Source organism: Populus euphratica, unplaced genomic scaffold, assembly GCF_000495115.2.
Source record: "Populus euphratica unplaced genomic scaffold, PopEup_1.0 scaffold153.1, whole genome shotgun sequence".
Lineage (NCBI taxonomy): Eukaryota > Viridiplantae > Streptophyta > Magnoliopsida > Malpighiales > Salicaceae > Populus > Populus euphratica.
Genome location: NW_011499953.1, coordinates 72,303 through 98,527, shown reverse-complemented (window position 1 = coordinate 98,527; position 26,225 = coordinate 72,303). Strand labels below are relative to the sequence as shown.

Below are 26,225 nucleotides of genomic sequence, written 5' to 3'. Positions count from 1 at the left end.
GCTGTCGTATAACGTTTATGGTAGTTTTGAAACTTCAAAACCACTACAACTTGCTTTGTGCACATCTCTAGAAATGCAATGAAAATGTTATTTTCCCACAAATAGAAGATTAAATTTAAGCACCACGAAATGGTTCCGGGTGGCTCATTCATTTTACATTTGCAGAGATCTATTGCTTCTCCTGTAGACAAGCGCAGAACAGCAGTAGAAAGAGGTATAAAAATAGGTGGTCCAATGCCTAGTCGAAATGGCAAATAGCTGCCAACCAGCTCCACAGACAATTATCGGAAGCTAAAACATCACCATGTCGTCACCTGGCCCAGCAAACATTTAAAAAACTAGTTCAGACAAACTCTCCACATGTCGAACTCCCATTAACCATAACTCAAACAAATGCCCCAATCCGTGCATTAATACCTATGAAACCCAAACACCAAAACTCTTCCCCAAAGTCCCATATATATTATTGCAACCTTCTTGCGTAAAAAGTTTACCCTTCACTTAATTTATCATACCTTCCGAGAACCACAAACCCAAGCTATCACACAACTACATGCCAATTATAAGCATAGAGGAAGAATAAAGAAAGCAGGTTTTATAGAGAGAGAGAGAGGGAGGGAGGGAGCGAGGGAGCGAAAGGGAGTGATCAGTTTCTCAGTGGAAATTATTGAGGCAAAACGTAATCTCATCATGGAAGTAGAGAAGGGAACAAAGATGCGGTTTGAGGAGACAGAGCTAAGGCTAGGGTTACCAGGGAATGGTGGAGGGGGTACTGAAGGAGGAGAGTTCGCAAGGAAGAGAGGATTCTCTGAGACTGTGGACTTGAAGCTCAATCTTTCTTCCAAGGAGGGGGGTATTGATCCAAATCATGAGAAGACTCAAAGGGAGAAGAACCTTCTGGCCACTGATCCAGCAAAACCTCCAGCTAAGTAAGTTGCATGTTTTTTTTGGGTTATTTTCTTTTGTGATCTAATCTATTTTCTCTTCTAACCTTTCTGCGTTAATGCAAGTGCATAATTATAGAGAGAGAGAGAGGAGTAACAAGTGTATGTTTTTTTTTTGTGTGTGTGTTTTTTAAATAATTATCACTTCAAAATAAATTAAAATATTTTTTTTTAATTTATTTATTTATTTATTTATTAAATTAATACAAAAAATTATTGAAAAACAATAAAAAAAATTGATTTATTATATTTTTAGGATAAACATAATTTTAAAATGCACTCAAATATTGTTTTGCAAACTCAATGTCAAATAAACAGTAAGCCACGAGAAGTACCATGTAAATATATATTTTTAATAAAAAATTAAAAATACATTAAAATATTTTTTATTTTTAATATTAATATATTTAAATAATTTAAAAAACAGTAAAAAAATTTAAAATATTAAAATATTAATTTAAAATATTTTCGGGGCAAACACAATTTTGAAAACGCCCCTAAACATGGTTGCAAATTCAATGCCAAGCGGACACTAACCCCCGGAATACAATGTAAATATATTTTAAAAAAAAAAGTAATGTGTAAACAGTGAAAATAGAGAAAAACTAAATAAATAAATGAGTGAATAAGTAAATAAAGGTGCTCGATGATTCTGAAAGATCCATAATTAAGACATATAATTTTAGATTTGTTGCAAGCGGAAAAGCTTAATTATTACCAACATTATTTCCTGTGTATTACGAGGTGCAGCTAAAGGAGAAGTGCTCGCAATAATATTATAATATTATCATGAGTTCTTAAATTGCTTTTGGTAGATTGCTCAGGCATTTCAAGTATATATATTTATCTGAAATATTTTTAATTACGAGAACATTTTTTTGGAATTACTGAACATATATACAGGAGAAAGAAAGAAAAAAGCAGCTGAACATATATATATATATATATATATATATGATAAGTAAAAAGAAAGTGTCTGTATCGCAGCTTTCCCAAGGTAGTGTGGCATGAATGGATGATCGACCGATGGGTAAATAAATTCTATTCTGAGAAGAAAAAACTACATCTTTTCTTTTCTCTCTTTTTTATTCTTATCACGTAAATTAATTATCAAGAAAAAGCATTATGGGTGTTAGATTTTTCAAACTTTTAGAAATTTTGAAAAAAAGAAATAAAATAAATCAATTTTACTGATCTCATTCCTCTTGTAATTTGTGATGGCAGTAGAAGAAAACTATTAATTTGGATACTCTCACTAGAACATAATTAGTTTTATTTTTAATATAAGGGTTAAATTTATTTTACCCCCATGAAGCATACGAGTTTATTATATTTTTTAAAAGTTTATTCATTATCAATTATTTTCTGTGTTGGTTATTTTTCATTTTTATTACTTTATGTTAAATAAAAAGAAGATCTTATTGATAAATAGATAAAATATTCAGAGGGTAATTGATAGATAACAAGCTTTGAGTAATTAATATATACTTTAAAAGGGCAAAATAAGATTAATCCTTAAATATAAATAGTTAAATAATTTGTTATTTTTCACATTAATTTTTAAAATTAATCATGTTTATTCATCTTGGATTTGACATCATAGTTTAATTTTAATCCAGAAGTAAGAGAAAACTAGCCACGTAGCTTGATCTCAATCGGAAAACAATGATAATAATAACTGTGCCGGAAATAAGAAAATCATTGTCAGTATCTATAGAACTCCATGAATTCACATGCATGAGGAAAATACAATTAACACCCAGCTCCTAGCATGAAGCACACTCCAATTTTTTCCCTAACTCGTGATTAGCACATAGATACCTTGTTCCAATATTTGATTTTTGGTTTAATGACTAGCTTGCTGCATCGTTCTTCATTTTCCATAGCCTCGATAATCCTCTAAAGTCTAAACCCTTCTACTTATATCCTGTTGGTGATTTGAAACGAAGGTATGCTTAACTCATCATGATATGTACATCCAAACAAAATTTTAGGGCACAGGTTGTGGGTTGGCCTCCAGTCAGATCTTTCAGAAAGAACATGTTAGCTGTCCAAAAAAGCAGCACCGATCAGGAGAGCACTGACAAGGTTCCTGGGGGCAATGCAACCTTTGTGAAGGTTAGCATGGATGGGGCACCTTACCTCCGTAAAGTGGACCTGAAGATGTACAAGACCTACCACGAGCTCTCTGATGCCTTGGGAGAAATGTTCAGTTCCTTCACCATAGGTAACATCAAAATCTAACGTATAGCAAATAGAAGCAGTGTTAATTTTTATATATGTAATAATCTGTTGCATAAATCGTTTTGCATTGAAGGCAACTGTGGATCCCATGGAATGAAAGATTTCCTGAATGAAAGCAAGCTCATAGATCTTCTTACTGGCACCGACTATGTTCCAACTTATGAAGATAAGGACGGTGACTGGATGCTCGTCGGTGATGTCCCATGGGAGTAAGTTCTTCATTGATCCCTAGAAAAAACCTTAACGTTAAGAGCTAAGAATTGTTTCTTAGAGAGCGTGCTATATGTCAATTGCAGCAGTAAACCATCCTGTTCTCATTAACTATATTTATTAATTAGAGCTAACATTCTGTTTACTTGATCTTAAATCCAGCATGTTTGTTGAATCATGCAAGCGGCTGCGAATAATGAAAGGAACGGAGGCGACTGGACTTGGTAATGAGTATACAGCATAAAAATAACACCAAACTGATTCCTTCTCGTTTACCTCCTAATACAAGTTTTGTTTTGCCTTCTCTCATTTCAGCACCAAGAGCCATGGAGAAATGCAAGAGCAGAAGCTTCAAGTAGTGAGCACCACAGCCTGCTCCTTCGATCTCGTGGGTCGCATGCAGGGACCAAAAATTAAGATGGTAAAAGCGCGCTGGATCGATGGATTGAGCAGGCTCTTCGTTGAGGGTGTTTCTGTATTAATATTAATTGTACGTGGTTTGTTATATAATGTTAATTTTGTGAGATGCTACTTGATCCTTAATATTTATCATGGACAAGAACGATAATAACTCTTAAATATGTTCCAAAAGACTCGGTCATATGTCTTGCTTGTTCAGTCGAATGGCTTGCTTAATTATTCATTATTATAGCTATGTATTTTTATTTTTTTTGAAGTCAATATCGTGTGTTCAAATTCATTAATTTATTACAAAATCCATAAGTCATACAAACGTATAAATGTTATTTTTAGTGTTATACGTAATTCTCAAGGGGCAGGAATAGGTGTGAGTGAAGGAAATTTTCCCATATTAAGTTATTGTAGGAAGGGAACAACAACATGTGCATGTTTATGGAGCATTTATCCATGTCCATCTGTACAAGTTTCTTTATTTATTATTTTGGGCTTCCATATAGTATGAGAGAAGTTGCCTCTTCCAAGCTAACTAACTAGCTAAGTATCTCCGATCTTGAACTTACATGAGAGCTTGAAATATTTCATTTTATTCTAAAGTCCAACTCTTTTTCGGTAATGAATCTCTTTATAAACAGGCTGAGAAAATGGACACTAACTAGAGAGCACGTACATTTTTTAGTAGAAATCGAGAGGTTAGGTTCAACACTATTTCCGAGAGGCTAACGCTGTATTGGTTGGCGAACTTTGATTTATCTCGCAACCCACTTAACAGGGAAGATTGGATTGTTAATAGCCCTCTTTTGGATTTATATACTATTTTATATTATAATCTAACAAGTCTGTTATACCTCATTCAATTTCATTTAGCTCGAGCATTTAAACCTGGATTTGCAAAAAAAAAAAAAAAAAAAAAAGCTAAGCTAGCTATAGCCAGTAACACAGTTGAGTACCCTACGTGCTTTGATGAGAATCAAAGAAGATTGGTGGGAGTAAACAAGTGGATCCCTTGAACCTAAAAATTTATGAGAACATTTTAACCAGTCATGACTATGGTCCCAGCCCTATGTCGATCTCATCATTGATTCGAATTTTGTGATCGACATCATACACGGCCGATGCTTTCTGGCACTTGTAATATGATATTAGTAGTGCTCTTATTTCAGGAACAATGATGATTCGGAAATCAGTTCTTTCTTTTTAGATTAATGTGGGTGTCCGGGTCAGTTTGCGCGTATCACGACTAATTCCACTGATCCTGAAGTTAACGATCATGTAAGCCTCTAATAACCATCATATGAGCAACTAAGGACTCGAATCTGAGACCACAGAAAAAATAAACCTCTTAGTCCCAAATCTTTACTATTTAATTACCACCTGGATAGTTAAAATCAGTTCTTTCTTGATCTCTCTCTTCCTCTCGTATGTGGGATCTGACAATATTGCTGAAATCGACGCAGCTCCGTCGATAGTGGCAATTTTACTCTCTTAACAACCCTTAAAAGATAAAATATCGAACCAGTGCAGTAGCTTTGCACAAAGCAGAGAACATATCGCGAATTATCCGAATCCTTAAAGCTAGCTGCTCGTTGAATGGAGAGATGAAGGAGAACAGTATGTTTTGCTGTAGGAATAAGCGTCTAACGTATCCCGAAATATCGACCTAGCATTAATTTTTTTTTTAATAATATCAATGATCTGATCCTTTTTGTAGAATCCAGCAAGAAGATTGATCCATCCGTGCATCAATGAGAGATATGAGTTAGGAGCCTAATTTGGGATTTGGATGCATTTCAGGACAATATTGCTTCATCAATCATCAATATCACCCATGTTAGTTTCATAGTGTTCAAGAGATTTAGGGTGGGGACGTTTTCGTGAATCTCCATGCACGAATATCTGTTTAGGTGGCAGTGAATTTGCAACCGAAGTAATGGAGGTCACAAATGAGCGTTTTTTTATTAGGGCAAAGCTAATTCAAAATTGCGTACAGAACATATGGATGGAATAACAGCAGCAGCTTGTTCGGTATCGTTCTTGCTTTGAAAAACAATTCACGGCAACTTTAAGAAAATAGAAAATAATGGGAAAATGATAAGATTTAATATGACTGGTCAAGTTTTTTACACAAATTTTAAGGAGAAAAATAAAAATCTAATCTATAATATTTTATTTTTTAAGGTTTATCATGATTGGTATTAGATTATTATTCAAATTCTTGAGAGAGATCATAAAAAAGTTTTAAATAATAATAATAATAATATAGCACAAAATATCACGAACTGAGTCTAGATTACATGGGCTTACGAGGACCTAGTCCATTCTAGTGCCCACGGAGGTTGTATTAATTCAGAGTGTTCGTTAACGAGTTTAAACTTCTTCTCTTTTTTTTGGGGATTAAAATTTAAATTTTATTATTTTATTATTTTTGAATAGTTTTAAACGTGGTAACACTCTCGAACACCCTTTAATATAAAAAACAACAGCTTCTAATTCTAGACCACTAGTCAAATGATCGCAGGTTAACAGTGGCAATCTCAACTGGATCCCTGGACCTCCGCTAGATTTGAAATCCCAGTTTTACGGTGAAAATCCACCCACGGTGTTGACAGGTCAGAGAGATGTCGAGTAGCTTGTTAAAGGTGGACGACTTGTCTGAAAGAGCGGAGATCATGAGAGGTGGGAAGAACAACACGCTTAAGCATAAAGAGGCTGCTGACACGTTCGCCTTCAGGTTTCTACACGCCTCGTTTTGCAAAGCGTTAGCATGCTTGATAACACATGCAAATTTTTTCTTTTTACCATTTTTATTTTAGATGTCTTTGCCCCCTTGAGGGAAGGTCAGCAAGGCATCGGCTAGAAGTTCTAGCCTAGAACAATACTCCACGAGAGCTCATTCATTAAAATAAGGCAGCAAACTCTCAGAATATCAAGGATTAATGAGTTGTAAAGAAACAAGGTAATGTTCTGATTTTTTTGTAAATTAGAGTTAAGAAAAAACTGGAACTTATTCAAATACAATACTTTTCTATTTAAAAAATTCAAAAATATAATTTCTTTTTTTAAAATGAAGAAAATACATGAATGATATATAAGCATTTTTTAATAAGGTAAGAAATTACTTTTTTGTTGTACTATAACATAATCAATTTTCATTATAAATGTAGAAAAAAGATTTTTTAATTAATGATACAGTTTTTTCATGATGATTTTTAATTTGAATGAAACAAATATTAAGATGATTCCATTGCAAACCCTTCTAGGGTGCAAGATTGCTTTAATTCAAAATTTCTGAAGGTCATCATTAGAGCACAGAGGGAAATTTTACAAGGCATCTCCAACAATCATGTCGACAGAAGCATCACCTACTATGACAGAATTATTTATCATCTGTTCAACTAGCAAATAAGGAAAGCATCTAGGACAACAGAAACGAGAGCTTAGACAAGAACAATGGAAACATGATTTTTTTATTAAATAAGGGAAAGGCTGAAAGCAGTGTTTCCCACTATTGAGTTTAATTTGTAACAATTGCCTGATATCAAGGTAATGGCAATATACAAGGCAGATGGCCCTAACCATGATTCTGGACGACTGCAAACATTTTGCATGCACAGGGCACATGGCCATATGAAACGGACAGCAATCGAGAGATTACAGCACGCGTAAGGATTACACAATGTGTACAGTATGAAACATGTATGATGGGCATGCTGATCAGTCCACAAGCACCTTACATGGACGACTCTCAATTCTTCTCCGCTTCTTATCCTCGTCATATGGCTGTAAGATGGAAGCAACATTAGCATAAGAGCTTGCTAAACATTATTTTCTCAAGAACCAAAAGAAATTTACAGTTCATACAACCACTTTTCCTATAACATAATCTAAGAAAAGCATAATGTTGATGCATATTTGCATCATAGTATGCAATGTTGATATACTACATAAAATGGTTTACAAGTTTGCTTGGACAGTTGAATGATATAGTTTGATGAAACAAGGTCGCCAACCTACCTGCTCACTCAGGAATAGCGGGACCCTAACCCTCTTTGAGCCATCAGCCAACCGTTTATGGGGGGATTGGTTTTCCTTTGCATCAAGATTGTTGCTGACCTGCAGGCATGTTCAACAATTATGAGAGAGTACGAACACAATAGCTGAAACTTAAATGATTCAACTGAAGCCCTGAAAGTTGTACGAAAATCAAAATATGATGTGACTCTATACTAAAAGTTTAACAAAAACATTGCTTTTCAAAAAATACCAAACATTCTCAATAAGAAATTGCCAACTGACTCCAATTGCATTCTGTGCAAGACACTGACACATCAGAAGCTTATCAAAAACATAGGAGGCTGTCAGTGTTGATGGTTTCTACATATGACTAATGCAGTTAACTCAGCTCTGATAATAAAAGTAACATCAATAATCAGACAAATGGCTTCATAGGCATGCATAACTCATGAGCTCTTTCCATGCCCGTGATGATACTGCAGGAATTATATCCAATCCCAACAGCTTTTTGTTATTATTAAAAGGATATTGAAAGTATTTTAGATGAAGTGGTAAAGGGACTGCCAGTAATATAGAATAGGACTTCTTTGATAACCAACTGATTATTAACTATAATCAATTTATAGTTGGTTGCATGAGCTTTCTTGCTTGGTTTGCCAGATTGATTGCTATCAAACATCACAAACAGCTTGTACATAATCAATTATTTGGAGATTAAGAAACCACCAAGCCCTGTGTAGTACAATAAGGAAATAAATCTGAACTCGAATTCACCTGACTCTGAATAGCCCCGGTCAGCAATCTGTGACATCCTGATGCATGCACACTTTCTAAACTGGGGCACTGCAGGAGCACTCTCTCTGGGGATACAAGTATAAAAAAAAAGTTAACTACACGTAGCTAACAGGAAAAATGCAGAATCAACACAGCTTAAACAAATTATCAGCTGAAGGGCACAAAATTCTAGACCTGGATGCAAGTTTTTACAGGAGTTCAGATTCAAATCGTTGAGTTCTGGGCAGTTTAAGTATAGAGCCTGCATTTAAACTCACGTTTTGTGAACTGCAGGAGATAGAAAATCAATGCAACCATACACTATATTTCAGATACCAAAATATTACATCTAAGCCAGAACAGCCCCATAGGCTGAGCTTTTTCAACCGGCTATGTTTAATGATAAGCTTCTGGTATATAAGGTGTAATTTATGTTTAAATGTCATCTGCAACTCAAAATCACCACTTTCATCGCAGGTTGGATTTTGAGAGCTCGGATCACATATTGTCATTCCACAGTCCATGAGTTCAAGAAGAGGCAACTGAGCTGTGGCAAATTGAATTCCACCTGAGAGGAGTAAAAAAAACAAGATAATTAATAAAAGTCTTTTGCAGGACCAAAGCACGTTGCAAATACAGATTCTACATTTCCTTTAGATGGAGAGATTTTAATGTAGATTACTTGAAGTGATGTTGGGACAGAGTGCAAGAAGAAGTCTCGAAAGTGTTCCAGGGAATACATTGCATATCATTCCAATGCCACTGTCACTGATACTAGACCTGAAATCAACTTGTAGAGTTAAAAATGAGATCTCGAAAATAAAATGATTTAAGGAATTCACCATTTTTAATAGGCATTTGTTCCAAAACATACCCACTCAGATCAAGCAATTCTAATTTTGAATAACTTTGAGAAATGGCAGCAACAGATGCATCGGAAATTTCAGTTCCAAAAACAAGTGAAAGCATTCGCAACCCCCTAAAATCATGGAGCAACCAAACATTTATCATAAAAATGTTGTATTAGATTCATGCAGGCATCCAATAAGATGAGCTTCATATGTAAAGAGTAAAAAAGTAGAAAACGCTATGAAGTTAATGGTGTTAACAACTATTATGAGCATTACATGGTGTTAAGATACTCTGTTGTGGAAGAATATAAGCTGGTAATAGGATTGTTGGACAAACCTCAAGTTTGCAGCTGTGAGAGCAAGCACCGTGGCATGAGAAAGCCGAAATGATGCAACATGTATGTTTTGGAGCCGAGGACAACTCCTTCCCAAGCCATCAACCATAGCAATAAGATCGGTACTCTCATTTTCTTGGCGAGAAAAATCAAGGGAAATCTCTTTCAAATTGGGACAGTTAAAGACCTACAAAGTAGAGCCACGGATAAGTAAAAATCAATGCATCTTAAATGCCAACATATTTTCTTCCAAACAGCATATGAGCATGAAACAATAGAAGGCCACCCTCAAATGCCCTTATGTGATCTAAACAACAAAGAGCTTCAAACTAGAAGACTGGTCACACCAAGTGAGATGAAACAAATAAAAAAAATAATTACCATCTTAGAAAGGCAATACAGATCTGAAAGCCAGAGTGCAGAGAGACTTGAGGAACAGAGGACGAATCCCCCCAGATTAGAACACCCTTCCATCTTAAGGCTTCTTAGGCAACGTTTATTAGCAACAAAACAACCCAATTCGTCGCTGCATAGAAAAATCAGAAATTTGATCCAATTAGCAGTCATTTCTCAACAGTCTTTAATCACATAACATTTAATTGGGCGAGGAACAAGAAATTATATGGTGCAGACCCTAGAGCAAATATGCTACGCGAAAAACTGGGAAACAGAACAAAGCTACTGATTATATTCCTAAACAATCAGAGAAGTCTACTGGGAACATATTGCAAAGCATAAAGCTTTGCAATCTGATTGTGCAAGGAAGACCTAAAAATGAAAAACAAAACCTTATAAACCTATGATTGTCTAGGCATCACTTTAATTTCTGCAGGCAGTAGCTAAATGCTTAATCACAGTCTATGACTAAGACCATATAAAGTAGTGTGTACAAAATTGGACCTACTATCCCATTCCAAGTAAAACTGTGATCAATATCACAAATCAGCCCCGAATCCATTACTCAATGCTTCATTTTTACAACATTGCCGCCGCCAGCAGGCAGTATATCAACATAGTTAGCATGAAATCATTTCCTGCCAGTTGTCGGTTGGCTCACTTTGAATACCCATCACCAAATAAATAAATCAAAAGAAAAGTAAAAGACTCAGCCAAATAGAAAGAAAATGAAACCATGCACATCAGATCAACCAATAATGAATAAAAGTAGGAAAGAACCCGTACCCAGTAATCCTATTGACTAGAGTTTCGGATGAAGAAAACTCCATCACTTCCAAATTAGGGCAAGAAAACGCAATGCAAGCCAACATTGTCGCATCCAGATCACTGCAACAATCAACGATATAGAATCGATTTAACTACTCACAGCGTCTTCAATTTCTTAAAATTTGGCCAGCTAAAATCGAAAATCACACTCGTTTAAACTTTTGTTCTTAAAAAACTCAAGCAAGCAGTGCTTTGATTATATTAATTCATTGTTAATCATAGATTAAACGGTTAATTATCATTTTAGCATTTCTCTTCATAAATCAAATTACAATTTAATTATATTTTGTTAATAATCCTTTAAAAACTTCATCGCATTTTGTTTAGATTATGTAAATTTAACACGTTTTTGTCATTAAATCCCAAATGTCGATAATCCCCAACCGATCCACTTCAAGAAACTGTAGATCTGAAGAAAGAGAAGCCTCTCGAAAATAAACCCTGACCTTTCCGATCTAAGACTGAGTCTACTGAGTCCAGTACACCTCCGCAACAAAGATCCAACAAACACAAGCTGAGTCCTAGGTGGAACCGTGAGTCTAAGCTCCTCCGCCGCCCTCCATAACCTCCTCGTTGTCTCTCTCCAGCCCTTACACACCCTAGCTGCCGCCAACAACCCCTCCGGCGGCAACCTCCTCAAAATCTCCCACATGCAGCTCACCGGCAACTTCCCGGAACCTGAATCAAACAGATCCAGCTCCGATTCATCGATTTCAATATCTGGTGATTCACACCGTAAGTCAGTGTCATCAAATGACAACGCTCTGCGGAGATTCGAGTGCTGCTGACGTGACGGCGGCAGTGGACGAGAAGTTGAGGTGGAGACTGAAACGGAGGAATCAGTGGGAGTTTGCGTTGGTGTGGTGGTGGTGCTGGGAGGGAGATGGCAGACGTGGCCTTTTTTAGGGAGGCCGCAACGGCCGCAGTTGTAACTGCCACGGTGTTTTTTGGCACGGTGGGGAGTATCCATGGAGATAAAAGAGGCGATGGAACCGCTGGGAGTAGCTGGGGGAATATGTGGTTGGTTTTCGAAGTGCATTGTGCGAGTGAGAAGGGGGACAGGGAGGTAGCGAGAGGCGGAGAAATAAAGGTAAGGGAGGCGCGGGGTTGGGTAGCGAGAGGGAGGCTGGTCAGAGAAGGGGCGGGAGATTTGTCATGGTTTCGCGCCTTGATATTTTTGTTTAAAGTATAAAATAATGGGTGGAGGAAGGTTTGGTGAGCGTAATGACGGTATTAACCTTCGTGTGCTGGTGTAAAACGCGTCCGTTTTGTTTGTTTCCGATTGTGGTAGGTTATTTGTGGGGGATATTTTTTGTCTCCGTTTATGATCATGCGCTATTTCGGCGGGTTTAGACATGCATGCCTTTTTTTGATGCTTCTCCTCTGGTCGTTGTTTTATTGCAGTGTCCTTGCATCTTATCACCGGGGATAGCAAGGGGTAAGGTTGTATGGATTTTCCATGCACACATCGCCCTCATTAAAAATAATAATAATAATAATAATAATAATAATAATCAACAGGGCTCGTTTTTTAACTATAGATCAAGACAGAATGCATTATGGATGTGAAGAACGTAGTGATTGTTTTGTCTCTCCGAAAAAAAAATCTTGGTTGCGTGTTTTCATTAAGTTTAATTCATCATTTCTATATTGACAGTAAACAACTCGTTATTTTCAAATTTTAACAACTCGATGCTACTTTTAAGAACAAAAATTATTTAATCAGTGTTAAAAGGTTTTTGAGTTTTTATTTTTTAAAGTATGTTAAAATGATTAAATTATTTTTATAAGTAAAATTTCTTCGGCTAGCATTCATGAATTTTTTTTATTTTTATATTGATTTTGTTTTTCAATCAAGTTAATTGAAGGACAATGTAATAATTTAATAAATATAAAAAATTATTTAAAAAAACTAGTTAACAAGTGCATCGTAGACTCTAAATTATGTGGCCGCATTATTTAAAAATAATGCAAGGAGATGTTTGGTGGCTAAACAATGGTTTCCATGATACTATTCGAATCATATTAGTGGCCTTTTCATTCCTAAACAACGCGGATAGACAACAAATTTTGAATTAACATCGACAATTTTTTTAACTTTTTCTCGATTTTAGCATCTAATTCTCTAAATCTTCAAAGCATTATGTCAACAATTTTTTTTTTTTAAATTTGATCATTGTTCTTTTAATTATTAATTTTTTTATTTTAAATAATTTATATAACATTTTTTATATATATTTGATTTTGTCTCGTTCTTTTTGTTGTTATGTTTGTCCCTGTTTTTTTTATTGTTATGTGTTTTGCTTGAATTGAACTTTAAAATTGTTTTTTTTTTTGTATTTCATCATCTTTTTTTTTATTTGCTAGATATAATCATCATTTTTTTATTATTATTTTTTATCTTGGTAGATTTTTTGTATTTATATTTTTTTAATTTTATTTTTTAATATTAAATTAATTTAAAATGTAGCTGATTGACTGAGCCCATATTTAGAACTTTATAGGTTGCAAGTTTGAGATACTAACCTGAGTCTAGAAAATTCGTTCAGATTGCTTTTTTATATATATTTTTTAAGCTTATTTTTTCTAATTTTATTCTTTAGCATTTATTTCATTAGAGATTGGTCTTTGTTTTTTTTTGTATAGGATTTTTCACTAATTTAAAAAATTACTCAGGTTATCTCAAATCTTTTTATTTGTTTTTTTATTGATTTAAATTTCTAAAAATAATTTTTTAAATTAAATTAAATTAATCTTGTTAGATATAAGTACGAGATACCCCTTTCATGATATTTTGCTTGGATTAAATTTGAGTCATTGCTCTGACGGCACTTGCGGTCTCTTTTAGAGACCTCGTGTAGCCCTTTACAACGATGTTAGAATCATTTTGGTGATCTTTTTTTGGTGATGTGAAGGTGTCTATAGTGGAGCGACAATGAGTCTCCAATGAGATTTTTTTTTTCTCTTTATGAATATGATACTGGCTACTGGTCTTTTATAATCAATTATTTCCATTTTTATTTTTTATTTTATTTATCATTAATAATTTTTTATTATATTATTAAATCAACTAAGTTTATTCAATCTAGTAAAGTCAGTGGCCCAGTTCTTAGATATTTCTTTCTAATTTAAAAAATATTGGTAGTGCCTAAACATCATTTTTACATTATGAAAGATTTGATATAGTTTGTAGTGTAACGTGAGCCATTTATTTACTACTTGTTTGATATCGTAGTAACTTTCATTTCTTAAAATAGTTTTTTCAAAGTGCTTCTTGTATAAGAAAAAAAAAAGTATTGAATTGATTTATTTTCATGTATTTTTTATAATTTTAATATGTTGATGTCAGAATAAAAAAAAAAATTGAACAAAAATATCATTTTGATTCGTTTTCAATTAAAAATAATTCTTGAGATACACTTTACAGGACAATACTAAACATGTAATCCATGTACAAGTTGAATGGGTTTTTTTTATTTATGTGGGGTATCCGGGCTAGCGTGAGCGCACCATGACTAATCCCCATGGGCCATTGAATACTCTGCAAACCCAGTAAACATATAAAGTACTGCAGGGGTGACAGACATGCACGCTAGAGCTCGAACCCACGACAGTGGAAGGAGACAATCTCCTTTTATCATTAAATCAAACACTGAAATACAAGTTGAATGAATTTTATTAGTGATGGTTGTTTTCGTCTCTAGTAAACCTAACTCCACTGTTTTTATATGTTTTTTAAAAACAATGACAATATGTTTTCTAGCAACAATGCAAACTTGAATTTATTTTTATAAAATTTGTAAAATAATATTGTAATCTATATATTTAAAAAATTAAAGAAAAGTTTTTATTGTTAATTATAAGGTAAATTTTAGTTAAAAAGTCAATATTGTACAACTAGGTTTGTTTTGTTAGGATTATAATAATTATATAAATTAACAAAAAACTAAAAGGCAATGATCGTTTCTACAGTAAGCTGCGTTTTTTTATTTTGGTCATTGAAGTTTTTTTTCCATTTGAATTGATCCTTGTCTAGCCAAATTAATAGTTAATTACTCTTTAACATGCTAAGAAATTACCAAATGGAAAGATAGAGGACTAAGAAAAAAAAATAGAAAACATAGGTGACAGATTCAACCAATAACTCACTGTGATGTTCGTCGTGGTTCTTGCGTTTTCTAATTGATAACCTGTCAATCCCTCTAAATTTGAAAAATTTATTTTGATCCAAAAATTTATTTTATTTATATTTTAGCTGTTGCTTTGGAATACAAGGGAGAATGTTGTTGAGTTCCAATGATAAAAATAAAAATCATTGACTGATACAAATTTTAACAACAAAAAAACAACTAATTTGTGTCTATGAATTATTTTCCATCAAAAAAGTCCCACGGGGATGTTATTTAACCATCACTGCGCTTCAGATAATAGATTTGAGTTTGATTTTTTTTTAATTCAGTTTATTTTTGGATATCTAAATTGCTAAAATGTTACTTTAATAACATAAATGGGTATTTCGAGGCCTTTGTGTTGTTTTTAGGTGTTTTTGTAGGAAAAATAGGTTAAAATAGGTTTTTTTTTATTTATAAAAATTGATTGCATGACTTTTTAGTCAAATGTGGCAACCATGATATAGCAAACTTGGCGACAGGTGGGCTACCTCGGACCATATGTCTAAGCATTTATTTTAGGGCCATACATACTGGGCTAACAACCTTGTATTTGGATTTCTTTTTTCTTGTTTTGATTTGATCTTGCCTTTTATTTTATCATTTTCAATTAGATATTTATTGATTTTTTCATTGAATTTATTTTATTTTATTTTTTAATATTTTTATCCGGGAAAAATAATTTGTTTAAATTTGATATTTATAGATTTTCATGGTCTAAAAAAATACTATAATAGTTGGTTGATTTTTAATTTTACAAGTACCTAATTTTTTTGCTATGTAACCAAACAAAAAACAGTAAAACTGCTAAGTTAGTGACCTAGGTTATGGTTGGCTGCTTAGGAATTTGGCTCATAAGATTTTTGAATTTGATTTATATAGATTTATTAAAATTTCGAGCAAACATTTTAATATTGAATTGGTGTTGGATTTTACATATAACTATTTTTACTATCATAAAACTAAATAAAAAATTAAACCTAATAGATGCATGACCCAAGTTGCGGTTTGAACGAGTTAGGCCATGAAACTCATATCAATTCAATAAATTATTATTTCAGTATTTTAAATAAAATTACATTATCTTAAAATTTATATTTAAACTCGTTATATTTCTACCAGTTATTTTTACCGGTCATGTAACCTATTTTTAAATCAGTCAAGTCAACTATGCCATATTAAAATAACTCTTGAATGGTTTGATTTGAAACAAAGTTAAAGCAATTAAATTACTCATAAGATTTTACTTATAGACCAATAACAATTAAAAAAAAAAAGTTCTTGCAACCTGGATATTTTTTTAATAAAAAAAATCAGTGCAACATCCGTTCCTGAGGAGTAGCATGAATCACCAATTTCATTGCATCTCTATTGGATATAAATGAAATGTCACCATGAAAAAAATATTATAACTTATTTATTTTTTGTTATGGCAATCAGGTCAAACAAAGTTATTGTATTATCAATCTACGTTTACTTTTTTTTCACAATCTTAACTTTGTAGCTATCGTTCATATCCATCCTGCTCTAATAAAAACTTTAGACATTATTATTTTGTAATTAAGATTCTTATAAATAAGATTAGAAAAGTGATAATTTATTATTTTTCCAGTGCTTAATATTTTGGTGGTCACAGGATTAAAAAAAAAATCAACAAACAATACAAGCAACATTAAGATGCTATGTTGCTGTCAAATAAAATAAATAATGAACGACAAATTAACTTCATGGAAAGACACCTTTACCAGTAAAGTCCAGTTCATCAACCTTTTCAGTCGAGAATAAAAAGGTAATTTTACTATTAAAATAAACAATAATAATATTAGGCATATCTAGACTTCTTTTCCCACGGGATGAGGTTATTGTAATTATCAATATCATATCACTCTGACACAATTTTTCGTACCTTGGGTTGTCCGGCCTGATACTAGTGATCCGGGGCCTCTGCGGGCGTTGGTTGTTAGAAAACATAAAAGAAATTATTTTCCTTGTACCCGGCGTGTGTGTATAAATTGAAAGATCAATCCACGAATTGACGGTAGTTAGAGGATGGATGCACTGGAAGATTTATGAGATCACACGTGCAATTAGAAAAGAATTCAGAGGGGCTTAATTGAAAGAATGTTTTAACCACAAGGATGAAATTAAAGAACCTCCCAAGGATAGCATAGCTCCACGATGGAAGACCCTTGTTTATTATTGTGTTTTAAATGAAGGTAGAATAAATTTTAATTTTTTATTTAAAACTATTTTTTTATATTTTTGAATTATTTTAATATGCTGATATAAAAAATAATATTTAAACAATAAAAAAATATTTTTTTAAATATATTTATAAATAAAAAAATTTCAAAAAATAACACTTTAAAACAACCAATCACATTACAATTTTAAATCTCAGGGACTGTTAAGTTGTGAAAAGCTTCACTGCCTCGAAGAAATACGAGCTTGTGTTGACTAAAACAAATTAAAACGAGTTTGGGGCTGCGGGATTGGTCATTTGTCACCGTGACTTGTGCCTTCGAAGCTGGCATCTACTTGTTTATGATTCTCAGTTGGCTGTATTACAGTTGATTAATGGTCCAACACATGGCAGTATAGACCACGATAATTTATTTCACATTCCAATAGAGGATGTATTTTAAAATGTTTTTATTTAAAAATATATTAAGATTTTTAAAATTTTATTTTGAATACTAGTGTATCAAAATAATTTAAAATTAAAAAAATACAGATAAGCAAAAAAAAACAAACTCTTCCTTTCTCTTGCTAGCGACAAGGACTCTCAGCCCTTGGAGTTGTTTTCGCTACATGGTTACAAAAGAGTCCGTGAGCCTTTTTTTTCTTTTTATATAGTCGGTGTCATTAGTTAGCTTCGAAGGCTATCTGTTGTTAGTTTGCATTTTGAGATTTTTTTTTAATGACTAGATATCATTTTTTTCTTTTTAATTTTTTTATAAATTACAAAAAAATAATAATTTTGAAATTACATCAAAACTTCAACGGCAACATTATTAATACCATTAAAAAAATTTATTAAAATAATTTCAATAACATAAAAAATTTAAAAATAATAAACAAAATTAATTATACGAGCTATATAAATATATTGGGGTTTATTTATTTTTGGATTTCGTGTATAACTTATATTCAATCACTATTTATATTAATTTTTTTATATAGTTAAATCTATCGTAGCGAGATTCTTTTGATATTAATAATATCATTATTGAAAATTTAATATGTTTTTTTTTAAAAAAATTTCCTCTCTACTCTCCTTGTTAAATTTAGAGCCCGTCAATTTTGTAATTTTAAAAAGTTAATTATGAGAACTAGTTATCTACGACTAGTGAATCAAATTACAGATGTAATGTGCCGCTATTTAAACTATATTATATTTTAAAATATTTTTTACCCTATTTTTTATCTTTTATTTTTTTCACCACGCTAGTCCAAAAATACTCGCTTTCAAGACGCAGCACGAGCCTGGTTGACGACATATTTGCGAGTTACTGAGTGGGAACTTAGAAAACAGGACCATGCAAGATGATCCATGGCGATTCTGTTCAGAGAACAATATCCAGCTAAAGCGATTTCATTCAAGTAAAAAATGCTAAAAAAATCAAAGTTGTTGATTCGAACTGATCAGAAAATTACATAAAAGATATACTTGTCAGAAATAAACATGGACAATTAAGAGAAGATCATCTGGCAGACTGTATGGTCATAGACTCTCCGACCAGTGACTCGGGTGTCGTTTGGCCAACCATAACTCGATCTAACTTACTGTGCACTATACTCAAAGCCTGTTTGTGTATTTTAAAAATATTTTTTTAAAAGATTAAATTTTTATTTTATTTTTTACTTCAATTTTTTTAGTATTTTAAAATTATATTGGTGTAATAATATTAAAAATATTTTTAAAAAATAAAATATTTTAAAAAAATCACACACTTAAAAACATTAACATATCAAAACCCAGCGGAGAGTAATGTTTTGTCGAGAAAAAACGATACGAGATGGCTCTGGTTTACAGGATGGGGGGACCATGCACATCCTTCAAGAGGACTCTGACTAAAAGAAAGCAGTACTAGAATGTGGGAGTATTTTTTTATTTAAAATAATTTATTACATCCATATGTATTTAATTTACTACCCTTGCATAAAGAAAACAAGTACAAAGACATTTTGGCATCTTTACAGTTGGCAGATAAGTTTGAAGTGGGTTTCAGTCATTAATTAGTATTCTTGATATTGTATTTGGCACGGAGTGAGATTGCTAGTACCTACTCTGTTCAGATGACGCCCCGGATCAGGACAGGTTTTAGTGAGGGCATGTTAAACTAGCGATATTATTTACAGTTCCATGTTCCTGGAAATGATGATTATTGACTATTTGACATGGACTTTATCGCAAGTCAAGTATCAGTAAGAAAATAATTATACATGTGTTTTTTAGTATAATTTTTTATAATTATAAACTAATATGTTCTCACGCGCACACAATATAAATTAATTAATTTTTAATAAAAATATATTCAAGATTAAGATATTTAATATTATAAAATAAATTATATGTTAAAATATGTCTAGTAATTTTGTTTGTTGGGGTACATTTTTTGTTTAATAAAATAATTACACGGGCTGATACGAAATAAGAAAAAACCATTAACAAAAACAAATTATATAAACTTATAAAACTTAACTATTAAATAATAAAATATTGAATGATAATTTTTGAAAAAATAATAATTAAATTAATATAATTCTATATTTACATATAAAATTAACAGTTAATTTCATCAAGTCAAACTCCATATAATCCACTTAATCAAAACTAATATGAAGATATTATACTTGATCAAAACTAATACGAAGATGCCATTGTAACTCTAGAGAATATAATTTAACCAATCAGACTTTAAATTTATTATTTAAATATTATAAATTCAAGTTTTATAAATGTTAAAACCACTAGAAACTTATATAGTTATTAATTTTAAGATTTATAAAATTAATTGAGATACATGTAAACTGATCTGAAAAACAAAGAATGTTATCAAAAGCTCTTAATTTAATCTTTATCATTACATTCGAGGGCTATACGACCATCCTTTTATGAAGGTTATTTGGTATTTTTGTTCAAAAATAATATCATGTTTCTTGATTTTATTTACTGGTTTGATTTGTCTTTGCACATCCACTAACTTTAAAACTATGTTTTTAACAATATTTCAGTTATTAAAAAATATGGTTATGATTGTTTTTTATTTTAAAATGTATCAAAATAATATTTTTTTTATTTTTTTTTTATATTTTTAAAATTCACTCATCAAAATAATATAAAAATCATAAAAAAATATTAATTTGAAATAAAAAATTTAAATTAAAAAAACATTTTTAAAACATAAAAACAAACAAATCAATAAAAAAATTATTTCTAAATTTTACAGGGTTTAGTGTTGTTTTTCTCATCAAATCTAAACATCGACCAATCTATGAAATTTATATTAAAACCCCCTTTTTTTTTTAACTCAATGACTACGTCTTGAATTGTTAAAAGCACTAAATATTTAGTGGGCCGTAGGGATTAGTCGTGGCGCGCGCAAGCTGGCCCGGACATCCCACATAAAAAAAAAAAACACTAAATCTAAGTTTGGACATCAACCGTGAAAAAATATAAAATACCAGGTGTTGAAGTTCCCAAACCCTTATTCATTGATATTCAATATTATTTTAAACACACACACACAATTTTGAATGTATCAGTTTTGTATTGGTAGGAAAATCACAAGCTCTAACTATCATGACCTAATAAAAATTCTAACTAATTCAATAAAAATTTTAATTAACTAATGTAACACAATTTCTTTTTATTCCTTTTTAGACAAGGATCACTACGTCCGCTAGAATTCTAACTAATACGTGACATGATGTTTCATCAAAGCCTCGAGCGAAAATGATATGTGAAGGATCTGGCTTTATAAAAATCCTGGGGTTAGTTCACCACTTATCTGTCCACGTGGATGAGAGTGGTAATCACTATCGAAACTCACTCGAATTCCTAATTTTTCCCACTATCTCTTAAATTGATTATAAAACGCTGTTGTCCTTTGCTACGGCTGAGTCAATATTCTTGCAGTAGATGGCCATTATCTAGAAGAGAACGTCTGTCCGAATTTAATTTTATGACGTCACTCTTCAATCTTTTTCCTTCTTTTCTTTTAATTTATCACTTAAACTTATCTTATCAAGACGGCCGAAAAATGCAGTGTTTTTAGCCAGCAATAGCGTGCACGTGTCCCCAGTCCCTTGTGTGATGTGATATGTTATGATATGGGTGCTGATCTACCATGGTAGAATTACGGTAGCAGGTACCATTTCACAAAGTAATTATCAGCAAAACGACATCAATTTAATCAAGTAAAAATGGACCACTGACCATAAGTATAGCTGTATAAACGTACTTTCCTGCTAGACGACAGCTGCTCACTGCCTGTAGACCTGTACATCTCTCACTAAACAGGCAAGGTTTCAATTACAAGACGGGAGTGCCACACCCAGGCAGAACTTCCATGAATTAGCCACATAAAAATAGCCATCGCCGTGACTCCGAGCAACCCATGCGAATCACATGCATTAAACAATTCAAGTTCTTTAAGTTGGAATCTTCAACTAAGCTGGCTTACAGACCACGCCCTAGTCTGACTTGTCATTGTTAGGTGAACCCAGAAGGCCACACCCTGCCTATGTATTATTTATTGACCACCTTGAGTTTGCTTCACAGGCCTCCTCTTCAACAACAATGGCCAACCTCTCTCTATCCAGCACTCTTCAGTTTCCTTTCACACAAGACATTTTCCAATCCAGAAAATGTTCCTCTGTGCAACTTCCAAGCCAAAACTCTCAACTAGGCCGATCAAGATCCATAAATATCACAGGAAAAACATCCACCAGTACCATACCTTGTGTCCTGTCCAAAACAAGCGAGTCGTTAACATCCATAATCACAGAGCTCGAAAAGGAACAAGACCACGGCACCAATACTAACACCAAAGAACCAGAGCGAAGACTGGCTGATGTGTGGAGAGAAATCCAGGGTCAAGATGATTGGGTTGGCCTTCTTGACCCAATGGACCCACTCTTACGATCGGAACTAATCAGATATGGCGAGATGGCGCAAGCTTGCTACGATGCTTTCGATTTTGATCCATTCTCAAAATATTGTGGCAGCTGCAGATTTATACGTCGCAGGTTTTTGGAGTCACTAGGAATGGCACACCATGGATACGAGGTCACCAGGTACTTGTATGCCACATCAAACATCGACCTTCCGAATTTTTTCAAAAAATCTCGTTGGCCTAAAGTCTGGAGCAACAAGGCCAATTGGATTGGATACGTCGCCGTTTCTGACGACGAAACAACAAAATGTTTAGGCCGCCGTGACATTAGTATTGCGTGGCGGGGCACGGTGACACATCTAGAGTGGATTTCTGACTTAATGGACTTTCTCAAGCCAATCAATGCTAATAAAATCCCCTGTCCGGATCCGACTGTCAAAGTCGAATACGGATTCTTGGATCTTTACACGGACAAAGATGAGAATTGTCGATTTTGTAAATATTCAGCTAGAGAGCAGATTTTATCGGAGGTGAAAAGGTTAACTGAGATGTATGCTGATGAGGAAATGAGCATTACAATTACCGGGCATAGTTTAGGCAGTGCTTTGGCTATGCTAAGTGCGTACGATATTGCCGAAACGGGTTTACATGTGATGCAGGATGGTCGGGCATTGCCTGTTTCTGTGTTTTCCTTTTCAGGTCCTCGGGTCGGGAATGTGAGGTTCAAGGAAAGGATCGAGTCATTGGGGGTCAAGGTTTTGAGGGTGGTTAATGTGCAGGATATGGTGCCTAAATCACCTGGATTGTTTTTTAATGAACAAATGCCGCCTCCGTTAATGAAGATGGCTGAGGGGCTGCCTTGGGCTTACTCGCATGTTGGAGTGGAGCTGGCTCTGGATCACAGGAACTCGCCTTTCTTGAAACAAACAAGTGACCCGGCGTGTGCCCATAACTTGGAGGCTCATTTGCATTTGCTTGATGGGTAAGTTTTTCTTCTTCTTCTTATTGATTGTTGATGCCTGATTATGTTTTTTGGTCATCATGGTATTCGTTTTTTTTTCCTTCCCCTTTTCTATCAACTCATGTCAACAACATTAATATATTATGCACAGGGATTTCTTTACTGGAAGAGCCTATAAATAATTTATATTCCTTGATTATTGACCTTTCGTGGTTACTGATCATGAAACTAGTATAAAAACATTATGTGAAAGATGTTTTTAAAAATCAATTCAACTTCTCTACCAAAGATGTTTTTAAAAACATTATCCACAGGGACATTCACCCATTCTCTGTTATGTTGTTTTGTTTTTATGAAGTTAAAGTTCAATGGTGGTTGCTTTAATTTGTAATTAAATTTTACGTTTACATGATATTATTAGGTTTTCATAACGTGCCGAACCACTGCTGTTGATAGGCATGCAATTTATTGTTTTAAGAACTAGGATTCGGCTGGAAGATGCATAAAAGAAGATGATATGATGACATCATGCCCCCAGCCAATTTCTTATCTACCTGCGTCTAGCTAGCCATTGTTAACGATTCAGGTAACTCGCCATCAATGGCGGCCACGATAATGACAAGTACTGATAGCTAGTAGCATTAAAAAGGGGACCCTTAGGATGAAAGATGTTGATTTTTTCATCTTTTCTTTTGAATGCACGTTTCCCGATAGAGAGGGAGAGATGAAGACGCACCGTGAAAAGTGTTTTGCTGAAATTATTTATCAGATTTATTTATTATTAAAAAAAGTTAATTAATAAATAATATTTTCAAGTCAGAAAATAAGTTTTTTTAAAAATATTTTTTAATTTTATTTTGAAAAAAAAACCTTTTATAAATTATAAAAATTTAAAAAATATTATATTATTTATTGATTATATTAAATTTGATTCTCGAGCTTTTGTTATTATATATATATATTTTTATTTTTTATAATTTAATTTTTATATTAATTTTGATTTTAATTTTTTTATATTAATTTTGATTTTATTTTATGTAAATTGATTTTTTTATTTATTAGATTTAATTATTATTTATTATTTTTATTTATTTTATTTAAAATAATTTGTGATTTTTTAATTTTATTCTATTCAATTTTTTAATTTTTTAATTTGTAAAAATTATTTTTTATTTTTTAATAAATTTTAAAAAATAAAATAATAATAAAATATTTTTTAATTTATTTTTTATTTCACCATTAAACTTTTTAAAAAATATTTTATAGCAGGCAAACAGTACTGAAAATGAAAGATGGCCAATGACAGATAGAGCGCTTTAGCAGGCAAACAGTACTGAAAATGAAAGACGGCCAATGACAGATAGAGCGCTTCAGTAATATGGATCTGTTGGAGCCGGCTAGTCTTTCAGTGTACAGTTACGAGAAACCAAAACAGTTGACTAGTTAATGCGAAGCAGGTAAAAAGTCAACATCGAGACAGTTCATGGACAACGTCGAAAGGGACTTCATTTTTGAAGATCAGAGGCCTGTAACGTGTAGACTTTGAAGCTGTTGAATTCCAATTCCGTACAACTCGCGTTCAGCAACTTGTTAATTTTCACACTTGAACGCGAGGTCTAACCCTTGCCAGGAATTGTAGCCTGGTAGCTCACTGGCGTGTTAAGATCGCGTGCATCCCAACTGACCTAATTTTCACGCATACACGTTTTCCATTCCATTAATTTCCAAGTTCTTTCCCATCTGGAATGGTTGCTATTGTCTATATGTCTTGTTGTTAGTGAGTGTTTTTATTTTGAATTTATCTGCAAAACGGAGGAAGCGATGATAGACAATTAACTTAGGCAAAAGTATCTGGGAAAAAGTTGATAGATTTCACTGATTTCTGTTTGCTTTACGTGTTGCAGGTATCATGGGAAAGGGCACAGATTTGTACTAGCAAGTGGAAGGGACCCTGCGTTGGTAAACAAGGCATGTGATTTTTTGAAAGATCATCATCTGGTTCCACCAAACTGGAGGCAAGATGAGAACAAGGGTATGATAAGGAATAATGACGGTCGTTGGGTGCAACCTGAACGCCCAAAACTCGATGATCACCCTCTCGATACGCACGACCATCTCAGGAAATTAGGCCTAGCATCCGAGCACTAAAAATTAAATCCCACTTCCCTGACATACAGCAAGGCAATGGGCTGGCTGGTGTGGTTACTTTTAGCCGTAAGTGTGTCAAGGAGGAATTTCTGGACAGCCATTGTAAAAAAACAAGGTGTAAATTGGTAGTTTTAATCTATGGTTTTTCACTCTGTATACTTACTTGGAGCCGATCTTAAAATTCATTAAATTTCTAAAAAAACTTATACAATGGTTTAAAACTGAATCTAATATTGTAACAAAAGGAACTAATTAAAATACAAAGTAAAAAAACCATGGCAAGGTAGATAAAGAAACTCGTGTGATTGATTGCATTAACAAATACGATAACTGCAGTGCAATGGGAATCAACAACAGTCCACGATATTAATACGCAGTTTGGAATCATGTTTTAAACTATATTTCTTGAAAATTTGAAAAACAAATGGTTGAAATTATATATTTTTTAAAATTTTGAAGTCGTTTTATGATGTTGTCAAAATAATTTTTATTTTAAAATTTTGAAGTCGTTTTATGATGTTTTCAAGATAATTTTTATAAAATAATAATAAAAATATTAGTTTAATATATTTTAATAAAAAATACTTTAAAAAATAATTAATATTATTTTAAGAGATGATGAAAAACAATAACCTAGCCAAAGAGTTAACTATTGGGCTGCAGAATAAATAAATAAATTGCTTTACAGTTTAAAAAAATTAATTGTATATATTTGATTGTATAATAAAGATAGAGGGAATAAGGCTCTCTATATCTTGTATTTTAAAATATCTCAAAATTCACTTAAAAATCATTATAAAAATATATATTTAT

General features: G+C 32.8%; 3 protein-coding genes across 4 annotated transcripts; 2 read left to right on the top strand and 1 right to left on the bottom strand.

Annotated features, from left to right (window-relative positions):
* The first annotated feature begins 388 nt into the window (after nucleotides 1–388).
* LOC105138117 (auxin-induced protein AUX28-like) lies at nucleotides 389–4,062 on the top strand. Its single transcript, XM_011044125.1, has 5 exons — nucleotides 389–929; nucleotides 2,939–3,171; nucleotides 3,262–3,397; nucleotides 3,561–3,622; nucleotides 3,714–4,062. The coding sequence occupies exons 1-5, from the start codon at nucleotides 691–693 to the stop codon at nucleotides 3,755–3,757; spliced, it is 714 nt and encodes a 237-aa protein (XP_011042427.1). The 5' UTR covers nucleotides 389–690; the 3' UTR covers nucleotides 3,758–4,062.
* A 3,235-nt stretch (nucleotides 4,063–7,297) lies between these two features.
* Nucleotides 7,298–12,213, bottom strand: LOC105138116 (F-box/LRR-repeat protein 17-like). The gene is made up of 11 exons (XM_011044124.1): nucleotides 11,460–12,213; nucleotides 10,972–11,073; nucleotides 10,171–10,315; nucleotides 9,792–9,976; nucleotides 9,478–9,582; nucleotides 9,286–9,383; nucleotides 8,951–9,171; nucleotides 8,799–8,865; nucleotides 8,604–8,689; nucleotides 7,830–7,928; nucleotides 7,298–7,595 (listed from the first exon to the last, which is right to left on the bottom strand). The coding sequence occupies exons 1-11, from the start codon at nucleotides 12,050–12,052 to the stop codon at nucleotides 7,530–7,532; spliced, it is 1,767 nt and encodes a 588-aa protein (XP_011042426.1). The 5' UTR covers nucleotides 12,053–12,213; the 3' UTR covers nucleotides 7,298–7,529.
* Nucleotides 12,214–21,688: 9,475 nt separating this feature from the next.
* On the top strand, nucleotides 21,689–25,614 carry LOC105138115 (phospholipase A1-Igamma1, chloroplastic-like). Of its 2 annotated transcripts, none has more exons than XM_011044123.1 (2): nucleotides 21,689–23,285; nucleotides 23,686–23,738. In XM_011044123.1, exons 1-2 carry the CDS (start codon nucleotides 21,988–21,990, stop codon nucleotides 23,693–23,695), a joined length of 1,308 nt encoding a protein of 435 aa, XP_011042425.1. In that variant the 5' UTR covers nucleotides 21,689–21,987; the 3' UTR covers nucleotides 23,696–23,738. The 2 variants fall into 2 exon arrangements, with proteins under 2 accessions (XP_011042425.1, XP_011042424.1); XM_011044122.1 differs by lacking the exon at nucleotides 23,686–23,738 and adding an exon at nucleotides 25,169–25,614 and having other exon boundaries at nucleotides 21,694–23,285.
* Nucleotides 25,615–26,225: the final 611 nt, after the last annotated feature.

What these genes read in the sequence shown, in the direction of transcription:
- LOC105138116 (XM_011044124.1), bottom strand. Translation starts at nt 12,052, where the DNA reads ATGCACTTCGAAAACCAACCACATATTCCCCCAGCTACTCCCAGCGGT. An exon ending in CTCACAGCTGCAAACTTGAG is followed by an intron (nt 9,583 to 9,791) that starts GTTTGTCCAACA and finishes CCATGATTTTAG; the next exon opens with GGGGTTGCGAATGCTTTCAC. An exon ending in CTGTCCCAACATCACTTCAA is followed by an intron (nt 9,172 to 9,285) that starts GTAATCTACATT and finishes TACTCCTCTCAG; the next exon opens with GTGGAATTCAATTTGCCACA.
- LOC105138117 (XM_011044125.1), top strand. Translation starts at nt 691, where the DNA reads ATGGAAGTAGAGAAGGGAACAAAGATGCGGTTTGAGGAGACAGAGCTA. An exon ending in GTTCAGTTCCTTCACCATAG is followed by an intron (nt 3,172 to 3,261) that starts GTAACATCAAAA and finishes TTTGCATTGAAG; the next exon opens with GCAACTGTGGATCCCATGGA. An exon ending in AACGGAGGCGACTGGACTTG is followed by an intron (nt 3,623 to 3,713) that starts GTAATGAGTATA and finishes CTCTCATTTCAG; the next exon opens with CACCAAGAGCCATGGAGAAA.
- LOC105138115 (XM_011044122.1), top strand. Translation starts at nt 21,988, where the DNA reads ATGGCCAACCTCTCTCTATCCAGCACTCTTCAGTTTCCTTTCACACAA. An exon ending in CATTTGCATTTGCTTGATGG is followed by an intron (nt 23,286 to 25,168) that starts GTAAGTTTTTCT and finishes TACGTGTTGCAG; the next exon opens with GTATCATGGGAAAGGGCACA.